The sequence below is a fragment of the Bos javanicus genome, chromosome 1, assembly GCF_032452875.1.
Source record: "Bos javanicus breed banteng chromosome 1, ARS-OSU_banteng_1.0, whole genome shotgun sequence".
In the NCBI taxonomy this organism is placed as follows: Eukaryota; Metazoa; Chordata; class Mammalia; order Artiodactyla; family Bovidae; genus Bos; species Bos javanicus.
Window position 1 is genome coordinate 67,154,825 of NC_083868.1, and position 20,280 is coordinate 67,175,104.

At 37.6% G+C, this 20,280-nt stretch overlaps 1 protein-coding gene across 2 annotated transcripts in view; it reads right to left on the minus strand.

Moving 5' to 3' along the window:
* The window catches only part of KPNA1 (karyopherin subunit alpha 1), a 68,638-nt gene that overhangs the window by 34,695 nt on the left and 13,663 nt on the right, over positions 1–20,280 (minus strand). The window contains exons 2-4 of one of the 2 annotated variants that reach the window (XM_061405776.1): positions 8,691–8,800; positions 6,007–6,140; positions 96–203 (exon numbers count right to left, since the gene is read on the minus strand). In XM_061405776.1, coding sequence (XP_061261760.1) covers positions 96–203; positions 6,007–6,140; positions 8,691–8,724 — 276 coding nt within the window. In that variant the 5' untranslated portion in view covers positions 8,725–8,800. The remainder of the gene's footprint in view (positions 1–95; positions 204–6,006; positions 6,141–8,690; positions 8,801–20,280) is intronic. The other variant, XM_061405859.1, reaches the window with a different exon arrangement.

The window sequence follows — 20,280 nt, forward strand, 5'->3', positions numbered from 1 at the left end:
CTCCCCTACCTTTTTTTTTAAACTCCAAAAAAGATCTAAACCTCGTATCTTCATCAGAAAAAAGTAAAAAGCATTTATTTCATTATCCTACTTACTGGTGCCATCTCCATGTTATTAATCTGAGCCTCATGAAAGCCTCCATCTGACATAACTTCTTCTTCTGTTTCTTCTTCTGCTGTAGCAACATTTCTTCTCTTGAATAACTGAAAAATAAAAGATTGTTACTAAACTAAAATAACACAAGGTAGTTCAACATTCAAACACTAGGCACCCCACTTTTAAAAGGCAATAAAGACGGAGCTTTTTGAAAATCATTTTTAAAATTCTAATGTTTGTGCCTCCTTCAACCTTTCTGATGAGGAACTATTTCAGAATTCTCCAGTCTTATAATCTAATGCAATTAACTACTACAAGATATTGAAAGGTTGTTGTTGAATCACGCAAAGACACCGGGATTCTTGGCCCCCGGAGGAGAAGAATTCAATCCGGGGCCAGAGACGAGGCTTGATTACTCAGAGCTTTTGAAGTTTTATTAAAGTATAAAGGAGATAGAGAAAGCTTCTGACATAGGCATCAGAAGGGGGCAGAAGAGTACCCCCCTGCTAGTCTTCAGCTGGACGTTATATAGTCACTAGCAGTCTGCTAATGAAAGAAAGGAATGTCTTAAAATTCAGAATGGCACCAGGCCCCTCACCCATAAGATGCATTTTGGAATAATCTTTGCACCAAATGGTTTATCCTGGGCCATAAAATGATTAACTTGAATCTTGAAGAAGGGCAGACCACCAAATAAATAGTTTCATTTACATAGATTAGGGGAACAATATCTGAGTATAACATACTGGTTTGTCAAGTAGGTTTTGAGCCAAGAGGCGGAACTCTGACTTGAAGACAGAGTTTGGAGATAAATGCATAGTACATTAGCATAGCTTAAGACAAACATTTCCATAAGAAAAAGGCATTGGTTATCTCTAGGTTTGAGAATAGTTAACTTCAGGTGAAACCAGGTGTCCTTATGGCAACACAGTATTTTAAGAGAAACCTCCTTTTAAATTTGTATAGAGAAGGAAAAAATATTGCTAGTTTGTTTCCTCCTGCCGCTTGAGAGAGATAAAAATGTCTGACACTTGCAGGCTATTTTCTCCGTTTGGAGACCCTTGGCCTTCCTGCCTGTTACCCTCTTAATATTATCACCAACACTTGATGAGGTAAAACTTACCAATAGAGGCCTGACACTACACGACACATAAAAAAGTAAAGTTGAAAAAGAAGCAGGGCATGCTTGGTCATTTCACTCCTTAAGTAGTTGACAGGACAGACGTACCAATACATCAGGAAAAATAGGATAAAAATGCTGCTGCTAAGTCGCTTCAGTCGTTCGTGTCTGACTGTGCAACCTCATAGACGGCAGCCCACCAGGCTCCCCGGTCCTTGGGATTCTCCAGGCAAGAACACTGGAGTGGGTTGCCATTTCCTTCTCCAATGCATGAAAGTGAAAAGTGAAAGTGAAGTCGCTCAGTCGTCCGACTCTTCACGACCCCATGGACTGCAGCCTACCAGGCTCCTCTGCCCATGGGATTTTCCAGGCAAGAGTACTGGAGTGGGCTGCCATTGCCTAACTTAATACCTCCCTCCTAATCCTAATGGATGGTGGATAAAGATTTCCTGACCTTCCCAATCTGTCCAGCAACCAATGATGACAAATGATGACTGCTTGAACGCTACTTTTAATGCACCTATTAATTTGTGGAGGCAAAGGAGAATAGTTCTAATTAAAAGAAACCCACTACAGTGCCTTCCATTACATACTAGGAAGTACACTTATTCATCAAGCCATGGTAGAGTAACAACAACTTATCCTCTCGCCCTATATGACTAAAAAAAGCAGACAAAATCCCTAAAATAATAGTTATCAGACACCAGATTACAGGCAACAGAGGCAGTGATCCTTCAGAAGAAGAGAAACAAGATTAGTCCTATTGCCTCAGATTGCCTGGATGGAGTTTCTAGGCTACAGCAGTTAGAGTGAACCTAACAGGGTCAAGCAGCCCCCTCAATTGAGATGGCATTCAGAACCAAGGAGGCCAAGATATCTACAATCTAAAGGCAGGTTATTTAAGACAAAGAAATCAACCAAAAGAAAGAACTCCAAAACCTGCAGAAGGTTCCCCTTAATTAGCTTTGTACTGACAAGCACAGGTGGTATGAGGAAACAGTCAAAAGCTGGAAAAGAAATTGCCTTCAAGGAGCATGCAGAACAATTTTAGAGGTCACACAGGTTAAGAAATCATTCATGTTTCACCTGGCTGGAATAGAAAAGTGAACAGTTCCCTGGTGGCTCAGATGGTAAAGAGCTCACCTGCAATACTGGAGATCCAAGTTCCATCCCTGGGTTGGGAAGACCTAATATTTGGGGCACTGAGTAGAATACTCAGAAGGGTATCGACTCAGCAGAAAGGTAAATTAGTCCTAGATTATATATGCAAACTGGTTTCAAGTAACTTAACTACATGCAATGACAAATTCAGAGAATTATACATATTAAAAGAATACAAAAACTCAAACAACAGGAGGTAAAAATCACAATGCTCTGTATTCAATCAATAACTACAAGCACACAAGAAGAAAAGACTACCTATGAGGAAAAGAAAAGGCAATCATATCAATCAAAATCACCTAGAAAAGCAAAAGATGGCAGAACTAGACAAGGAGTTAAAATAGTTATAAATATATTCCATATGTTCAACACTACAAAAAAGTATAAACATGATGAGAGATTAAAATACAATTTGGGTGTGATTAAGAGCAGATACCATAGAAGAAAAGATTAGGGAATCTAAGGACATCACAAAATAAAAGAGATGGAAAAAAAGGCTGAGAAAATATGTACAAAATGTAAGTCAGCTGTGTGACATCAAGTACTTACTGTACTTGCAACTGGAGCCTCAAGGTGGGGGTAGGGGAATAAATTTGGAAAATCAGTGGCCAAAACTTTTCCAAATCTGTGAAAAATACAAACCCACAAATCCAAAATCTCTAAGAACTCCAGGAAGAAATATGAAGAAAACATGATAGGACATATATCAAACTGTTTACACTCAGGAATAAAAATATAAAAGACAAAGTAGCCAAAGGTAAAAGACATTTCACAAGCAGGGAAACAAAGGTAAGACCAACAGAAAACTTGCTGCTGGAAACAATGGAAGCCGCTGAGTGTGGATCAAACACATTTAAAGTATCAAAAGAGACTCTGGTATAGCCACTGCAGAAGTTCCTCAAAAAATGAAACAAGAATGAAATTTTGCTATTTGCAAGAAAGTGGATGAACCTAGAGAGGATTATGCTTAGTGAAATAAGTCAGAAAGAAAGACAATAGATACTCTATGTTATCACTTATATGTAGAATCTAAAACAAAAAACAAATATCAAAGGAGAAACAGACTCACAGATGGAAAAAAAATTATCTATCCTTCCTACAAATTTCATATACCAATGTTAGCTATGGTCATGATGTACACTGTATCCCTAGCATTTATGTATCTTGGACCTGGAAGTTTGTACCTTTGGATCACTTTCCTCCAATTCTCCCTCCCCTAATCATCCACCTCTGGTAACTACAAGTCTGATCTCTTTTTCTAGGAGTTCAGGTTTTTTGTCTTTTAGATTCCACATATAAATATGTGTCTTTCTCTGGCTTATCTCACTCCACACAATGCCTTCAAAGTCCATCCTTGCTGTCTCAAAAAATCAGTTTTAAAAAAGAAACTACCAAAACAATCATGATTTATTTACCATATAAGTTGTACATACCATATAAAATTATATACCATGAAATTGTCAACATGGGAAAAGTTGGCTGTCTACAACTTTTATCAACTTGCTTACTTTACAAGATATTTCTTTAAAAACATCAAGCAAACCTTCATTCTTTATTATTACAGTTTAAACTTTTTAGCAGCATTATGTTACCTACTCACATTGAGTTAGCAAGATTCTGCTTATTTCAAAATATTTTAATAGTAACTATAAATTTCATCTTTTTATACATAAAAAAATATAAAACTGGCTCAATCAGAATGACATCAACTAATAAATTTAAAATTTTGTTCTACTGGCATCAAATAAACAAAGGTCATTTATATAGTGCCTCCTAAATAACAGATACTAAGTACTAGTCTGCTGAAAGGAAAGCTCTAACAGCTCTGCTGTTATCTTCTGTGTACTTGGCAGCATTAATTTCTGTCCTACCCTCAAATCTAGCTGCACAGCTGGCCAAAGCCTGTGTCTTTTCCCGATAGATGACTGAGCAACTGTGGAAAGAGAAACAGTACTTAAATGAATTTTTACTGATGTTTACTATTTTACAAATTAGGCATGAAACAAGTACTGCTGTGATAGTAAGAAGCCTAATTTGCTTTACCAGTTCTCCCTACATAAGATGGCACATATGAAACAACAAAATTAAAATTTTAAATACAATAATATTCCAAAACCCTATCATACAAATGTATTAAGGCCCTATCACAGTTCCAGATGTCATACAATGAAGATGACAGAACATCAACTACAAAGGTTTTTAGTCAGGTAAATGGGATCATACTTGCCACTGACAGAGAATCTGCCTTCAGACAATTAAATATGAAAAACTTATTTTGTTTATATAAATTTTACAATGAAGTCCAATAACATGAAGTTCCTATCACCAAGAAGAAAACAGTATAAAATAAATACTGTTATTCGCAGACTGCCATTACATCATCTTCAAATGGCTTTATGCTAAATATAACGCATAGTCTACTGGTTATATTCAGATCTATACTTGTTCTTGTGTGCATACATACATGTAATTCATATTTACATGTGAATATGTAACAGTGCTTACCCCCAAATAGTACAATTTATCCCCAAAATAGAAGCTAAATAAGAGCTCATCCAAAGAAAAGGTTCCACTTCAAATAAGACACAGAGATGAATAAAGATGCAACAAGAAACCAAGAGAAATGCATTCTTTAATGAATAAGTGGTTGCTTTCAAAAGATGGTAAAGCAGACTGTTAAGAACTTAATTTGCTGTACCTGGACTTCAAATAATTGGATTATCCAGTGCAGTGTTATGCAAAAGAATAGTGTATGTTGAATAACTCAGTGCAACTGTAAAATATTTATAACAGATTACCTATGAGATTACCTATTTCTCATGTATGAAGGGTACTGACTATTCACCTTCCTTTTATGGAGCTTTTTATAGTGTGGGGGTCAAATGGTCCTTCCAAACTGAAGTCTTAGCCAAAAAAAATAAATAAATAAAACAACCTAAGTGCTCTACCTTTAATTTCCTGGCCAAAAGTGATGGACCATTTGTCCTAAGGATTTTTAGAGAAAGGTAAAATGATGGTGAGTGTCAGATTCTCCTGCAGATGTTCTAAGGTTAAAAATGATCAAAATCCTTGTCCTAAATGTCATTATGAATAATACAGAATTTAGGGGTGAAAAGACTGACTTCTTGAAATTCTGTTTAAAATACTAGGTACTAAAGAAATATGAAGATAGACACAAAGCAAGTACAGCAAACTGTTGACAAACAATGAACCCAAAGAATGGGTTTATGAGATTCATTATCTATTCTTTATTTCTGTACATGTTCATAAATTTTCAAATTAAACTTTAGAAGGAAAAGCAAGGGACTAATTCTCAAATTGGTCACTTGAGAATTCATTAATACACACACAGAATCTTAAAAGAAATTGTAACTTTAGAAAAATAAAACAAACAGGCCAAAATATTAAGTAGTAATTAAATAGTAATTGGGAACATGAGAACCTCATTCTTATATTCTACTTTACATCACCTCCACTCCCATACCCCTAAAATAAGTTGATTTTATTGTTGGGAGGGGGATATACATATATATTACACATTACTAAAATTAAGATACAGGAAGGTGCAGCCAGGATTGAAACAGAACATTAAGTTCTTTAAGAAAAATTAGTATGGGTAAAGGACTTACCTGCTCTTCTCTTTTCTGTTTACGTAACTGTAGTCCTTCTTCCTCCCTCCTTCTGCGCATCTCATCAGGATTCAGGGACTTATTTTTGTAACTTTTCAGGCGAAAGTTCTCCTTTCCTGGGGTAGTCATGATTTCTACAAAAATGAGAGGAAAGAGAGGAGCTTAGCTTACTAGGAATCCTAGAGCTCTGTTACTTTAATAGTTCACTTTTTTAAACATATAAATGCCCAGGAATGTCTAAAAGCTAAACAGCTTTATTAAAGTCTGCAATTCAGTGTCTTTTAGCATATTCACAATTATATGCAATCAACACCAGTCAATTTTAAAAGATTTTCACCACCTCAAAAAGCTATTGCTTCTAGTCTGGATATTTCATATGAATTGAATATGTCTGATCTTCTGTGAATGGTTTCTTCCACTTAGTATAGTATTTTCAAAGCTCATCCAAGTTTCAGCATATATTAGTACTTTATTCCTTTTTGACTGAATAATATCCCATTGTATAGATATACTCCATTATATTTATCCACTCATCAAATGACAGACATTCGGGTTCTTTCCATTTTTTTGGCTACTCTGAAAAGTGCTTCCATAAACATTTATGGACAAGTTTTTATGCAGATCTGTTGTCATTTCTCTTGGGTACATATCCATATACTCCATTTAATCATTTCAAGAAGTGCCAAACTATTTTTCCAAAGTGGCTGCACCATTTTACATTTACAAAAGCAGTGTACAAGGGTTGCCAATTTCTACACATCCTCACCAACACCTGCTATCACAACTTTTTTTTAAACTGAAGGATCAGTTCAGTTCAGTCACTCAGTCGTGTCCGACCCTTTGCGACCCCATGAATTGCAGCACGCCAGGGCTCCCTGTCCATCACCAACTCCCGGAGTTCACTCAGACTCATGTCCATCGAGTCAGTGATGCCATCCAGCCATCTCATCCTCTGTCGACCCCTTCTCCTCCTGCCCCCAATCCCTCCCAGCATCAGAGTCTATTCCAATGAGTCAACTCTTCACATGAGGTGGCCAAAGTACTGGAGTTTCAGCTTTAGCATCATTCCTTCCAAAGAAATCCCAGGGCTGATCTCCTTCAGAATGGACTGGTTGGATCTCCTTGCAGTCCAAGGGACTCTCAAGAGTCTTCTCCAACACCACAGTTCAAAAGCATCAATTCTTCGACACTCAGCCTTCTTCACAGTCCAACTCTCACATCCATACATGACCACTGGAAACACCATAGCCTTGACTAGACGGACCTTTGTTGGCAAAGTAATATCTCTGCTTTTGAATATGCTATCTAGGTTGGTCGTAACTTTCCTTCCAAGGAGTAAGCGTCTTTTAATTTCATGGTTGCAGTCACCAACTGCAGTGATTTTGGAGCCCCCAAAAATAAAGTCTGACACTGTTTCCCCATCTGTTTCCCATGAAGTGATGGGACGAGATGCCATGATCTTGGTTTTCTGAATGTTGAGCTTTAAGCCAACTTTTTCACTCTCCTCTTTCACTTTCATCAAGAGGCTTTTTAGTTCCTCTTCACTTTCTGCCATAAGGGTGGTGTCATCTGCATATCTGAGGTGATTGATATTTCTCCCGGCAATCTTGATTCCAGCTTGTGCTTCTTCCAGCCCAGCATTTCTCATGATGTACTCTGCATAGAAGTTAAATGAGCAGGGTGACAATATACAGCCTTGACGTACTCCTTTTCCTATTTGGAACCAGTCTGTTGTTCCATGTCCAGTTCTAACTGCTGCTTCCTTAACTGAAGGATAGTTGATTTACAAAATTTTGTTAGTTTCGGGTATATAGCAAAGTATCACAACCTTTTGATTCTAGCCATTCTAGTGGGATAGATGTCTTTAAATCTGTTTGCCAATTATACATCCTCCATAAAAATTTCTATTCAGATTCTTTGCCAATTTTTAAATTGGGTTGTCGTTTTTACCACAGAGCTGTAAGAGTTCTTTATTCTACATAGAAGTCCCTGTCAGATATATGACTTGTTAATATTTTCTTCTATTTTACAGGTTGTCAAATTTTCACTTTCTTGATAGTATACTTTGTAATTTTTTAAATTTTACTTTTAGCCGCATCAGGTCTTCCGTTGCAGCACACAGGCTTCTCTCTATTGGCAGTACAGACTTAGTTGCCCTGCAGCATGTGGGATACCTCAGTTCCCTAATGAGGGATTGAACCTGTATCTCCTGCAATGGAAGGTGGGTTCTTAACTACTGGACCACCAGGGTAGTCCCAATGTTATACTTTGAAGCACAAAAGTTTTTAATGTTCTTAGTGCCATACTTAGCAATTCTTAACCCTCAGTTTCATTCTAAGAGTTTTAGAGTCTTATCTCTTAAATTTAGGTTTGTCAACCATTTTGAGTTAAGTATGGTTTGACATTAAGGATCCAACTACATTATTTTGCATATGGCTACCAGTTGTTCCAGCACTAATGAAAAATGAAAAACCATTCTCTTTTGTATAGTCTTGATGCGCTTGCTGAAAATCAGTCAATTACAGATTATTTCTCACCTTTCAATTCTATTCCCTTGATGTGTATGTGTATCCTTGTGCCAATTCCACAAAGCCTTGATTACCAATTTTTTTAAAGTAAGTCTTAACATCATGAAGTATGAATCATATTTTACTCATTTTTTTTTTTAAACTGTTTTGACTCACCTGGACGGAGGGATACACTGTGAGTGTATTCCATGTGACTATTAGAATTCCATGTGACTTTTAGAATCAGTCTGTCAAGTTCTACAAGTCAGGTGGCACTCCAATATGAACTGCATGGAATAAGTAAATCAATTTGGGGAGTGAGTGAAGTGAAGTCCTCAGTCGTGTCCGACTCTTCGAGACCCCATGGACTGCAGCCTACCAGGCCCTTCCGTCCACGGGATTTTTCCAGGCAAGAGTACTGGAGTGGTTGCCATTGCCTTCTCCAAGAAATATCATGAGAGTTGCTGTATTTCTCTAATGCTTACTTTAGGCACAGACATATTAACATGGAGCTAAAATGCATGTGTATGTTTGTGTTAGTTGCTCAGTGGTGTCCAACTCTCTATGACCCCATGGACTGTAGCCTGCCAGGTTCCCCAGTCCATGGGATTCTCCAGGTAAGAATACTGGAGTGGGTTGCCATGCCCTTCTCCAAAAGTTGGGGAGTACTGCCACCTTAATGTTAATCTTCCAACCCATGAAGACAATTTTTTTTTTACTTAGATATTTAATGTCTTTCAACAAAGTCTTGTAGTTTTCAGAGTATATTACATTTGTTAAATTTACTAAGTATTTTTATGTGTAGATGGAATTATTTTAATTTCACCTTTGAATTGTTCATAACAAATCTATATAAATACAATCAATTTATATATGTTGATTTTTGTATCCCACAATCTTGCAGAATTGAACTTGTTAATGCTAGTATTTTATTAGTGGATTCTTTAGGATTTTTTGCATACAAGATCATGTCATCTGCCAGAGACAGTTTTGCTACTTTCATTCCAATTCCTTTTCTTCTTCTTGCATAACTGCCATGATCAGAACTTCCAATACAATGTCATATAGAAGTGGAGAGTCGACAATCTTGTCTTACATTACCGATCCTACGAGAATGTATCCAGTATTTCAACACCAAGTGTGATGTCACCTTCCAAATTTTCATAGATGTTCTTTTTATCACATGTAGGAAGTTCGTTCTTTTTTTTTTTTTTGGAAGTTCTTTCTTAATGCGTAGTTTTTTTCATGCTTTTTGTTTTGATCAGTAAAGGGTATTAGAATTTTGTCAAAAAAATTTTTCCATCTGTTGCAAAAACTTTCGTTTTTTATTTACTGATATATTACATAATTGGTTTGTGAACCTTACATTTCTGGGATAAATGCCACTTGGTCATGCTGTATAAATCTTTTTATGTGTTGCTGACTTTATTTGCTAGTACTTTATTGAGAATTTTTGTGTTCATATTCATAAGAGATATTGGTCTGTACTCCCCTTATGATGTCCTCAGCACCAGGGTAATATTAGCTTTATAAAATATGTTGGGAAGTATTCCTCCTTTCAGTTTTTTGCAAGAGTTGGTGAAGAATTAGTCAATTCTTTAAACGTTTGGCAGAATTCAGCAGGCTAGGGCTTTTCTTTGCAGGAGGTTTTATGATTAATCCAATCTCTTCACTTGTTGCAGGTCTACTCAGATTATGTTTCAGTTTTAGTCTTTCCAAAAGAACGTGTCCATTTTATCTAAGTTATGTGTCCATTTTTCCTAAGCTATAAAACTTTCTGGAGTAGGAAATGGCAACCCACTTCAGTATTCTTGCTGGAAAATTTCATGGACACAGGAGCCTGATGGGGTACAGTCCATGGGGTCACCAAGAGTCAGACACCACTAAGCATGCACAAATGCATGTAACACTGGTACCAGCTGTTTATAAGATTCCTTTATCATCCTCTTATTTTTAGTTATGTTCCTTCTTTCATCTCTGACTCTAGTAATTTGAGTTTTCTTTCTCAACCTAGCTAAGGTTTCTCAATTTTGTTGGTCTTCTCAAAGAACCAGTTTTTGGCTTCCTTAATTTTCTCTACTGTTTTTCTATATTCCAGCTCATTAATTTTTACCTTTTTACTACTTCCATCCTTCTATTTTGCTCTTCTTTTTCCAGTGACTTACTAAAGAAGGTTAGGTTATTGATTTGATATCTTTCCTCTTTCTTAATTTAGGCATTTATTGCTAGAAATTTCCCTCTAAGCACTGCTTTAGTTGTAGTCCCTAAGTTTTCTCAGGTGCTAACTTCATTTTCATTTATCTTAAAAGTATTTGCTGATTTTCCTTTCTTTTTCTTCTTTGACCCACAGACTATTTAGGAACATGTTCCTTAACTTCCACATATTTATGAGTTCCCCAAATTCCTTTCTGCTTTCATTTCTAATTTCTTTTCACGGTGGTCAGAGAACATCCTTTGTACTATTTCAATCCTCTTAAATGTGTTAGGTTTGTCTTGGGGCCTAGCACGTGGTGTGTCCTAAAATATGTCCCACACGCACTAGAGAAGAATATATATGTTCTGCTGTTGCTAGGTGGTGATGTGTTCTATACACATCTGCTGGGTCTAGTTGGTTTATAGTGTTGTTTCTTTTTTTAATTTATTTATTGAAGGATATGGAGAAGGCAATGGCACCCCACTCCAGTACTCTTGCCTGGCAAATCCCATGGACAGAGGAGCCTGGTAGGCTGCAGTCCATGGGGTCGCTAACAGTTGGATATGACTAGCGATTTCACTTTCACTCTTTACTTTCATGCATTGGAGAAGGAAATGGCAACCCACTCCAGTGTTCTTGCTTGGAGAATCCAAGGGACGGGGGAGCCTGGTGGGCTGCCGTCTCTGGAGTCGCACAGAGTCGGACATGACTGAAGCGACCTAGCAGCAGCAGCAGCATTGAAGGATAATTGCTTTACAGAATTTTGTTGTTTTCTGTCAAACTTCAACATGAATCAGCCATAGGTATACATATATTCCCTCCCTTCTGAACCTCCCTCCCATCTCCCTCCCCATCCCACCCGTCTAGGTTGATTCTAGGTTGATTCAGAGCCCGTTTGAGTTTCCTGAGCCATATGGCAAACTCTCGTTGACCATCTATTGTACATATGGTAATGTAAGTCTCCATGTTACTTTTCCCATACATCTCACCCTCTCCACCCCTCTCATGTCCATATATAGTGTTGTTTCTTTGCTGACCTTATGCTAAGTGGTTCTGTCCATTATTGAAAGTACAGTAATTGAAGTCTCCCAACCACTATTGTTGAACTATTTCCTTTTCTTTTCTGTGTTTTTGCTTCATGTATTTTGATGCTATTATTAGGTACATATAATAACTTTGACCTATCTAGTGGATTGACCCTTTTATCACCATAAAGTGTCTCTCTTTATCTCTAGTAACATTGTTTTTTTTACTATAAATTTATTTAATTGGAGGCTAATTACAGCATTGTATTGGTTTTGCCATACATCAACATGAATCCACCACGGGTGTACACGTGTTCATTCTTTGTTTTAAAATCTATTCTGTTATTAGTATAGCCACTCCAGCTTCTTCCTATTTTTTTCCATACTTACACCTTTGATGTATCCGTATGTTTGAACTTAAAATATGTCTCAGGGATTTCCCTAGCAGTTCAGTGGTTAGGACTCCACACTTCCACTGTAGGGAGCATGGGTTCCATCTCCAGTTAAGGAACTAAGATCCCATGTGCCACGATGCAGCCAAAAAATAATATAAGGTAAATAACGTATGTCTCTTATAGACAGTATATAGTTGGATAGTCTGACAATTTCTGCATTTCTAATTAAACTGTTTAATCAATTCATATTTAGTGTTATTACTGATACAGTTGGCGTGATGACTGCTTTTTCATTTTTTATTTTCTGACTCATGTCTTTTGTTCCTCTATTACTGCTTTCTTTTGTAGTATTTTTTAATGAAGCACTTAAAAATTTCTATAGTGATTTTTCACTGTATTTTTTTGTTTTTTCCCCCTAAGAGTTGCTCAAGGGCTTTCCATACACTTTCACTTCTCAGAATCAGCTTCAGACTTAACACTCTTTAAATTCCAAGGACATATAGAAACATTATGTTATATAATTCTATCCCTTTTCCCATTTTATCATACTGTTGTTATATAATGTTACAAACCCAACAACAGTTATTACTACTTTATCATCTATGTTATTTCCTTAGCTTAACATAGGTTTGTTCCCACTCACCTACTCTGAGCTGTTATTAGCAGATACATTTCAAATATATTACATTTCTACAGGCCCAAGAATACATTACATTAAGGCCCCTACACATGAAGTTACAAGCTGCAAACATGTATTCACATGTCCAATCATGTAAGTTAGTTCACGTTCTGGTGTACACTGTCACATGTGTGCATCTGTTATAAATGGTTGTGCTTCTGTGTATGTACTTCACTGTACTGTACTGTACGTTGCTGTTGTTCAGATGTACTGTACGTTGTTGTTGTTCAGTCGCTAAGTCATCTCCAACTCTATGGGACCTCATCGCCTGCAGCATGCCAAGCTTCCCTTTCCTTTACTGCCTCCTGGAATTTGCTCAAACTCACATCGATTGAGTCAGTGATGCCATCCAAACATCTCGTCCTCTGTCATCCCCTTCTCCTCCTGCCCTCAATCTTTCCCAGTATCAGGGTCTTTTCCAAAAAGCTGGCTCAGTGTCATGTCAGGATGGCCAAGTGGTCTAAGGCACCAGACTCAAGATTCTATCTTCCAAAGAGCTGGCTCTTTGCATCAGGTGGCCAAAGTATTAGAGCTTCAGCATCAGTCTTTCCAATGAACATTAAGGGCTGATTTCCTTAAGGATTTACTAGTCTGATCTTCCTGTTGTCCAAGAGATTCTCAAGAGTCTTCTCTAGCACCACAATTCGAAAACATCAATTCTTTGGCACTCATTCTTCTTAGTATCTTTATTTCAAGCCCAGGATGTCCAGAAGCAAATGTAAAAGCAGCAGTGACATAAGCTGGTACTGCTAAGAAACTAAGTACCAAGCAATAATGATAGAAACAAAAGTGAAAATAACTGAGAGAGCAGAGGAAGTAACTTAAGAACTGAAGAGATTCACAATGCAGGAAACTGCAAGGGGATTTTCTTTATTTGAGAAAGCACTGTTAAGGTTTTGAGGCAAGGACACGAATGTAGAACAGTACATATGAAGGTTGCAACAGCTGTTCAGAATGCAATCCAGTGATACTGTGTCACCTACGACAAGAAGAACAGAGCTACTATCCAGACATGACTGGATAATTTTTTAAGAAGGTAGACTGAATGGAATCCAGCAAGGAACCAGAACCTGTGCCATCAATGTTAGGCGTGAGTAAAACTGCAGCATGCTTTCCATCTCCTACTGCTGACGATCCTTCAGCTCTACCATTTCCCACCTCCTCTCCCTACTCTAGTCAGCAACTCTTCTTTCCTGTTCCCTCAGTGCCAGCCCGTATCCCAGCTGTTGCACTTTATTATTGTACTTTTCAAGGTACTGTACTGAAGATTAAAAATGTTCATTTTTTTTGTTTTTCATGTATTATTTTTATGAAAAGTATTATAAACGTATTACAGTATAGTACTGTTGATATAAAGATGGTTGTGTTAATTGTGTACCTAGACTAACTTTGTTGGACTTACGAACAAATTGGACTTATCAGAACAGAACTCATTTGTATGTAGGGGATTTACTGTACACACATTTTACACACCTGCTTTTAAAATCAGTTTTAAGAAAAGGGAAGGAAAAAATATATGCTTTTACACTCTCTTTTCAGTTCAGTTCAGTTCAGTCGCTCAGTCGTGTCCGACTCTTTGCGACCCCATGAATCGCAGCACGCCAGGCCTCCCTGTCCATCACCAACTCCCAGAGTTCACTCAGACTCATGTCCATCGAGTCAGTGATGCCATCCAGCCATCTCATTCTCTGTCGTCCCCTTCTCCTCCTGCCCCCAATCCCTCCCAGCATCAGAGTCTTTTTTCAATGAGTCAACTCTTCACATGAGGTGGCCAAAGTACTGGAGTTTCAGCTTTAGCATCATTCCTTCCAAAGAAATCCCAGGGCTGATCTCCTTCAGAATGGACTGGTTGGATCTCCTTGCAGTCCAAGGGACTCTCAAGAGTCTTCTCCAACACCACAGTTCAAAAGCATCAATTCTTCGGCACTCAGCCTTCTTCACAGTCCAACTCTCACATCCATACATGACCACAGGAAAAACCATAGCCTTGACTAGACGGACCTTTGTTGGCAAAGTAATGTCTCTGCTTTTGAATATGCTATCTAGGTTGGTCATAACTTTCCTTCCAAGGAGTAAGCATCTTTTAATTTCATAGCTGCAGTCACCATCTGCAGTGATTTTGGAGCCCCCAAAATAAAGTCTGACACTGTTTCCACTGTTTCCCCATCTATTTCCCATTAAAATTACATAATTACCTTTACTGGTGCTCTTTGTTCATGCAGACCACAACTACCACCTACAATCACTTGCTTTCAGCCTAAAGAACGTCCTGTAGCCATCTTGCAAGTTAAGTGTGTCAGTAGCAAAGTCTCTCAGAAGGTGTATCTGGAAAGTATCATACCTTCATTTTTAAAAGACAGCTTTGCAAGATATAAAAAAATTGGGGTTAACAGTATTTGTCTATTACTCTACCACCTTCTGGACTTTGTTTCTGATGAGAAGTCAGCTATTTTTTTTTTTTTTTAAATCAGGGTTCTTCTAAGTAAATAATTGGCTGTTTTCCTCTCCTTTTCTTATTTTCAACAGTCACACTGACAGGTCCATTTGCAGATTTTCTTACATTGATCCTACTTGAAGTTCTTTGGGCTCTTTCGATGTATATGTAGGTCACTCTTTTTCTATAAATTTGAGATGTTTTCAACCATTATCTCCATGAATACTTTTCCACTTTTTTTTCTCCCCTTTTCTTCTTGTACTCTATGTACACTGTGATGCAGTTAATGGTGCCCCACATTCCTCTGAGGTGCTTTTCAATTTTATTCATTTTTTTCCTCTCCTTTCTTTGGATTTCTATAGATCTATTCCCAGTTCACTAATTCTATCTTTCCACCAGTTCAAATCTTACTACTGAGCCCCCTAACTTTTCATAGTTATAGTACTGTTCAACTCCAGAATTTCCACTTTGTTCTTCTTCAGAATTTCTGTCCCTTGATTGTTAGTATCTATTTGACACAGGTTGTCATCATATTTGACTTTTTTGATGAAGGTTTCCTTTGATTATTTGAATACATTTATAATGATAACTTCAAAGCCTATTTCTATTAAATCCAACATCTTTTCTCACAGGCAGTTTCTATTGTCTGTTTTTCCCAGTGTATCAGCCATATTTTCCTGGGCTTTGTTTTTGTTTGCACATCTTTTACCTTTTTACTGGGAACTCACCATCTTTTATAATACTATGTGGCAACTCTGAGTACACTCCTCCATCTATGAGGTTTTATATTTTTATCTGCTTACTTGTTTAGCAATTTGCTGTTTTATTTTAAAGAAGTCCACTTTCCCACCACACACACCCAGCCGCTTGGAATGTTAAACCTCTGACGTTGATCCTCAGTGGGGAAATAGCCTAGATATGCCCAAAGTCATCTTGCCCTAACAGTAATTTGTCAGGACTCTTTCTGTGACTACTCCCAGATATTAACCTCCACTAATTGCCAGCTGATCACTCTACTGTTTTTAAACAACAGCTTCAGGCACAAATTGTGCTACAGAGGAATCCAGTCAGATTCAGGCTCCTTTGAAGGAGTAGTTTCAAGTCAGTGTTTGACATTCACTGTCTCCAGAAAGGCCCCTTCCAGCTGTCTCTTATCCCAGGTTCTTGCTGGCAAACTCAATGGCCTGAAGTTTAGTTTGTATCTTCTTGAATCTATCAACGTCCCAACTGCCTTTGGGAGGCAGTTTTCACAAACAATCTCCACTGTTTGTGAAAGTACTCTTAGGTTTGAACTTCTCCAGCTCTACTGCAAATGAAGTCAGTTCCTTGAGGCAGAGATTAAGAGCTATGTTTTATGACCTGCTTCTCTCAGTTCAGTTCACTCAGTCATATCTGACTCTGCAACCCCATGGACTGCAGCACACCAGGCCTCCCTGTCCATCACCAACTCCTGGAGTTTACTCAAACTCATGTCCATTGAGTTAGTAATGCCATTCAACCACCTCATCGTCTGTGGTCCCCTTCTCCTCCAACCTATCCCCAAGCAAAATCTCTGAATAGGGGCTCTCAAGATGAGGATGTGGACAACAGCACATTTTTTGGAGTGACACCCATTTAAGAATTGAGTATTTGGTGGGGGACAGGTAGCAAACGGAGATTGTCTCTCCTGACATAGAGCTACCACTTTACAACCTACAGAAAAGGTAATCTATTCCCTAGCAGCTCTGTTACCAAGGTAACCCTTTATTCCACAAGTAGGGGCTAGACAGAAGGTAGCCCCCTACTTCTGCAACACATTTGCCCAAAACTTACCCTCAAGAGCAGGCATCTGGGGGTAGGATGAGAAATCCTGATATCCTGCTTCTCCTAGGAAGAAAACATTCCTTCCAGCAGAAGTTGCCCATTTACTGTATGCCCTAGGACCTATTTCCAAATCTCTAAGAAGTTGCTTTTTAATAGTTTTCCTCTGTTGTTCTAGTGACCAGGTCTGCAGAGTTCTTATGCTATCAGACTTAAAAGTCAAAGAAACAGTTATTTTTAAGATGATTTTGATGCAAGCCTGGTTTGAGAATCACTGATTGATAGTGTCCTATGTCACATCACCTATTTTACTTGAATCTCTTTAAAAAACAAAAAAGCGTACAGGGCAAGAATTATTATTCTCATCCTTTACAGGGAAGGATTCAGGAGGCTCACAGATAATTAAGGTCAAATAAGGTCATAAGGACGGGGCCTTAATCCAATAGTGTAGGTGTTCTTACCAGAGCAAGAGACACCAGAGACCTCTACCTACATCCACTGCCCCATGCTCAGACAAGAAGTTATATGAGCAAAGAGACAGAAGGTGACCATCTGCAAGTCAGGAAAAGAGGCCTTACCAGAAGCCAACCCTGTTGGAACCTTGATCCTAGACATGTAGCCTCCAGAACTGTGAGAAAATAAATTTCTGTTGTTTAAATCACCCAATCTGTGGTACTTTTTTAATGGCAGCCCAAGCAGACTAATACATATACCCAATGGTATTCTGTCAGATAGACTGAAAGACTGGTGCAATGCAGATGAGAATTTGCAAATAATTCTGAAGGAATCATAACTAATGGTGTTGATTCTTAAGGCAAGTAGCATTTTGGTTCTGAAATATCACAGGACAGCATAATATCAACAGTGCTGCAATGATATCCATATTAAAGAATCAGAAGTTTCAGGTTAAAGATATAGTAGTATAGAAACATGGCAAGATCCGGATAAAGTTTACAAGCAAAATCAATTAGATTTAAATAACTAGAAGCCTAGATTCAACATGGAGCTGGAAGGGCAAGCAATTAAGGAAAGGCAAAGTTGGGAACACAGCATACACATACAGAGAGAGAAAAAAATGATAACATAAATGGAGCAGAAGGTGAACTGAACAACTGGGGAAGGTGGATGAAAGGTAAACAGGTGGGCTTTGTACATTTCATCTATAAGATTTAAATTATTTCAAAAAAATTTTAAGCTAGAAAAATTCTAAAGAGGAAAGAAATGGTCACACAAAAGTAAAATTCTGTGAATCTGGGTTTTCTTATTAGCACTATGGAGATCATACTTCATAAGGTGAAGAGAAGTAACATATGAAAGCATACTTCGATTGTCTGGCCCATATATAGATCACACCTGATATTTGTGTAATGAAATGGCTATAAATAGCTCTAAATGTTCAAAAAAAGATCTCATCTGACTAAACTGATCAGGGGTGGCTTCATAGACAAGATGGTGTTTCAGGAAGGCTGTGAGGCATAGATAGGACTACAGGAGCTAAAAGACAAAGACCCACAAAGGTGGAGACCTTAGAAAGAACAACCTTAGAAAGAATTGATAAGAATAGTAGTTAAGTCATGTTTCATTAGAGCAACTGTTCTGTAAAAGAAGTAAGTACACATGAGAAATGCAAAGGCCTCTTGGTTTTTTCTTTATTACTTCTTTGGTTAAATTTTGGTATCAAAGAACTCACAAATGACTCCAACATTCTGATAATTTCTACCATTCATATACTGCACCTGTGTCTTTGAATTTCAAAGCATTAAAAAAAAGAAGAAGAAGAAGAAAGAAATCCAAACACTATGAAAGGGTATAAAAAGAAAAATGAAAGTGTATCTCCCTCACTGTTTCTAAAGGTAGCCACTATCAAGTTTTCCATATATCTTTTCAAGAATTGGTTATACAAACACATACATACCCTTTCAGTTATTACTGTATACTGACAGAGCAATTCTATACCCAGTTTTGCACTCTGTGTCAACTTTCAACTTTCCTAGAGAGTTTTATCATTTTTAACAACAGAGTAATTTTTATAGCATAATAACTAGACCAGACACATCACTGACAATTAAGCCTGACTTCAACTTTCCATTGGGGCTTCCCTGATAGCTCAGTTGGTAAAGAATCCTCCTGCAATGCAGGAGACTCCGGTTAGATTTCTGGGTTGGGAATATCTGCTAGAGAAGGGATAGGCTACCCACTCCAGTATTCTTGGGCTTCCCTTGTGGCACAGCTGGTAAAGAATCCACCTGCAATGTGGGAGACCTGGGTTCAATCCCTGGGTTGGGAAGATCCCCTGGAGAAGGGAACAGCTACCCACTCCAGTATTCTGGCCTGGAGAACTCCATCGACTGTATAGTCCATAGAGTTGCAAAAAGTAGGACACAACTGTGAGCAACTTTCACTTCACTTCAATTTTCTATTACAAACAATGCTGTAACCAATATTCTCTCTCATGTATTTGTAATTATAGCCATAAATGAAATAAAAACAATGGAATCTCAAGGTTAAAAATATGTTCATTTAAAATTTTAATACTGTCAAAGTTCCCTCTAAAATACTGCACCAACGTACCAGTGAATGAGTGCAACAGTTCCCCACCACCATCACTTACCCAAGGCTGATTCAAAATTTTCCATATCTGACAGTATAACATGTGAAAAAAAAATGTTTCTCATGAACACTAGTTCCATAATACTCTCAGTTATATGCTTTTTTCACTTTCACTCACAAGTTATTCAGAGGTATGGTGATGAGATGGCATCAGCAGTCTGGTGCCTAAAGGAATGTTTGTTGTATATTCTTATGTTTTAAAATGTAATCTTTATTTCTAAAACAATAAATATTAACAGATAGACAATAATATAAAAGTTTTTCAGCATCCTCAGTCCATGTAAATCTGACACCAAAATATTGAGAATCTTTGGTTCAGATAATCTTCTCTGTCTTAAGAGGGGGAAAACAATCCTTTGATATTCAGACAGCATTCAATTCATAGATTAAGGAAACACATTTACAATACTGTATCTGTTTGGTCAGAAATTATGTATTTCCACTTAGCTCTTTTGTTACAATGATAAAAGTAATGTTTCCTTCCATTATATCCTAACTGGTCATTGTTTGTTTATAGGAAAATTACTCATTATTATATGTTCATTTTTTAAAGCCAGCCACTGAATTAAAGCAGCTACTGAATTCTGTTTCTGATACTTTCAGATGACATTCTTGACACTGTTTTTTGGG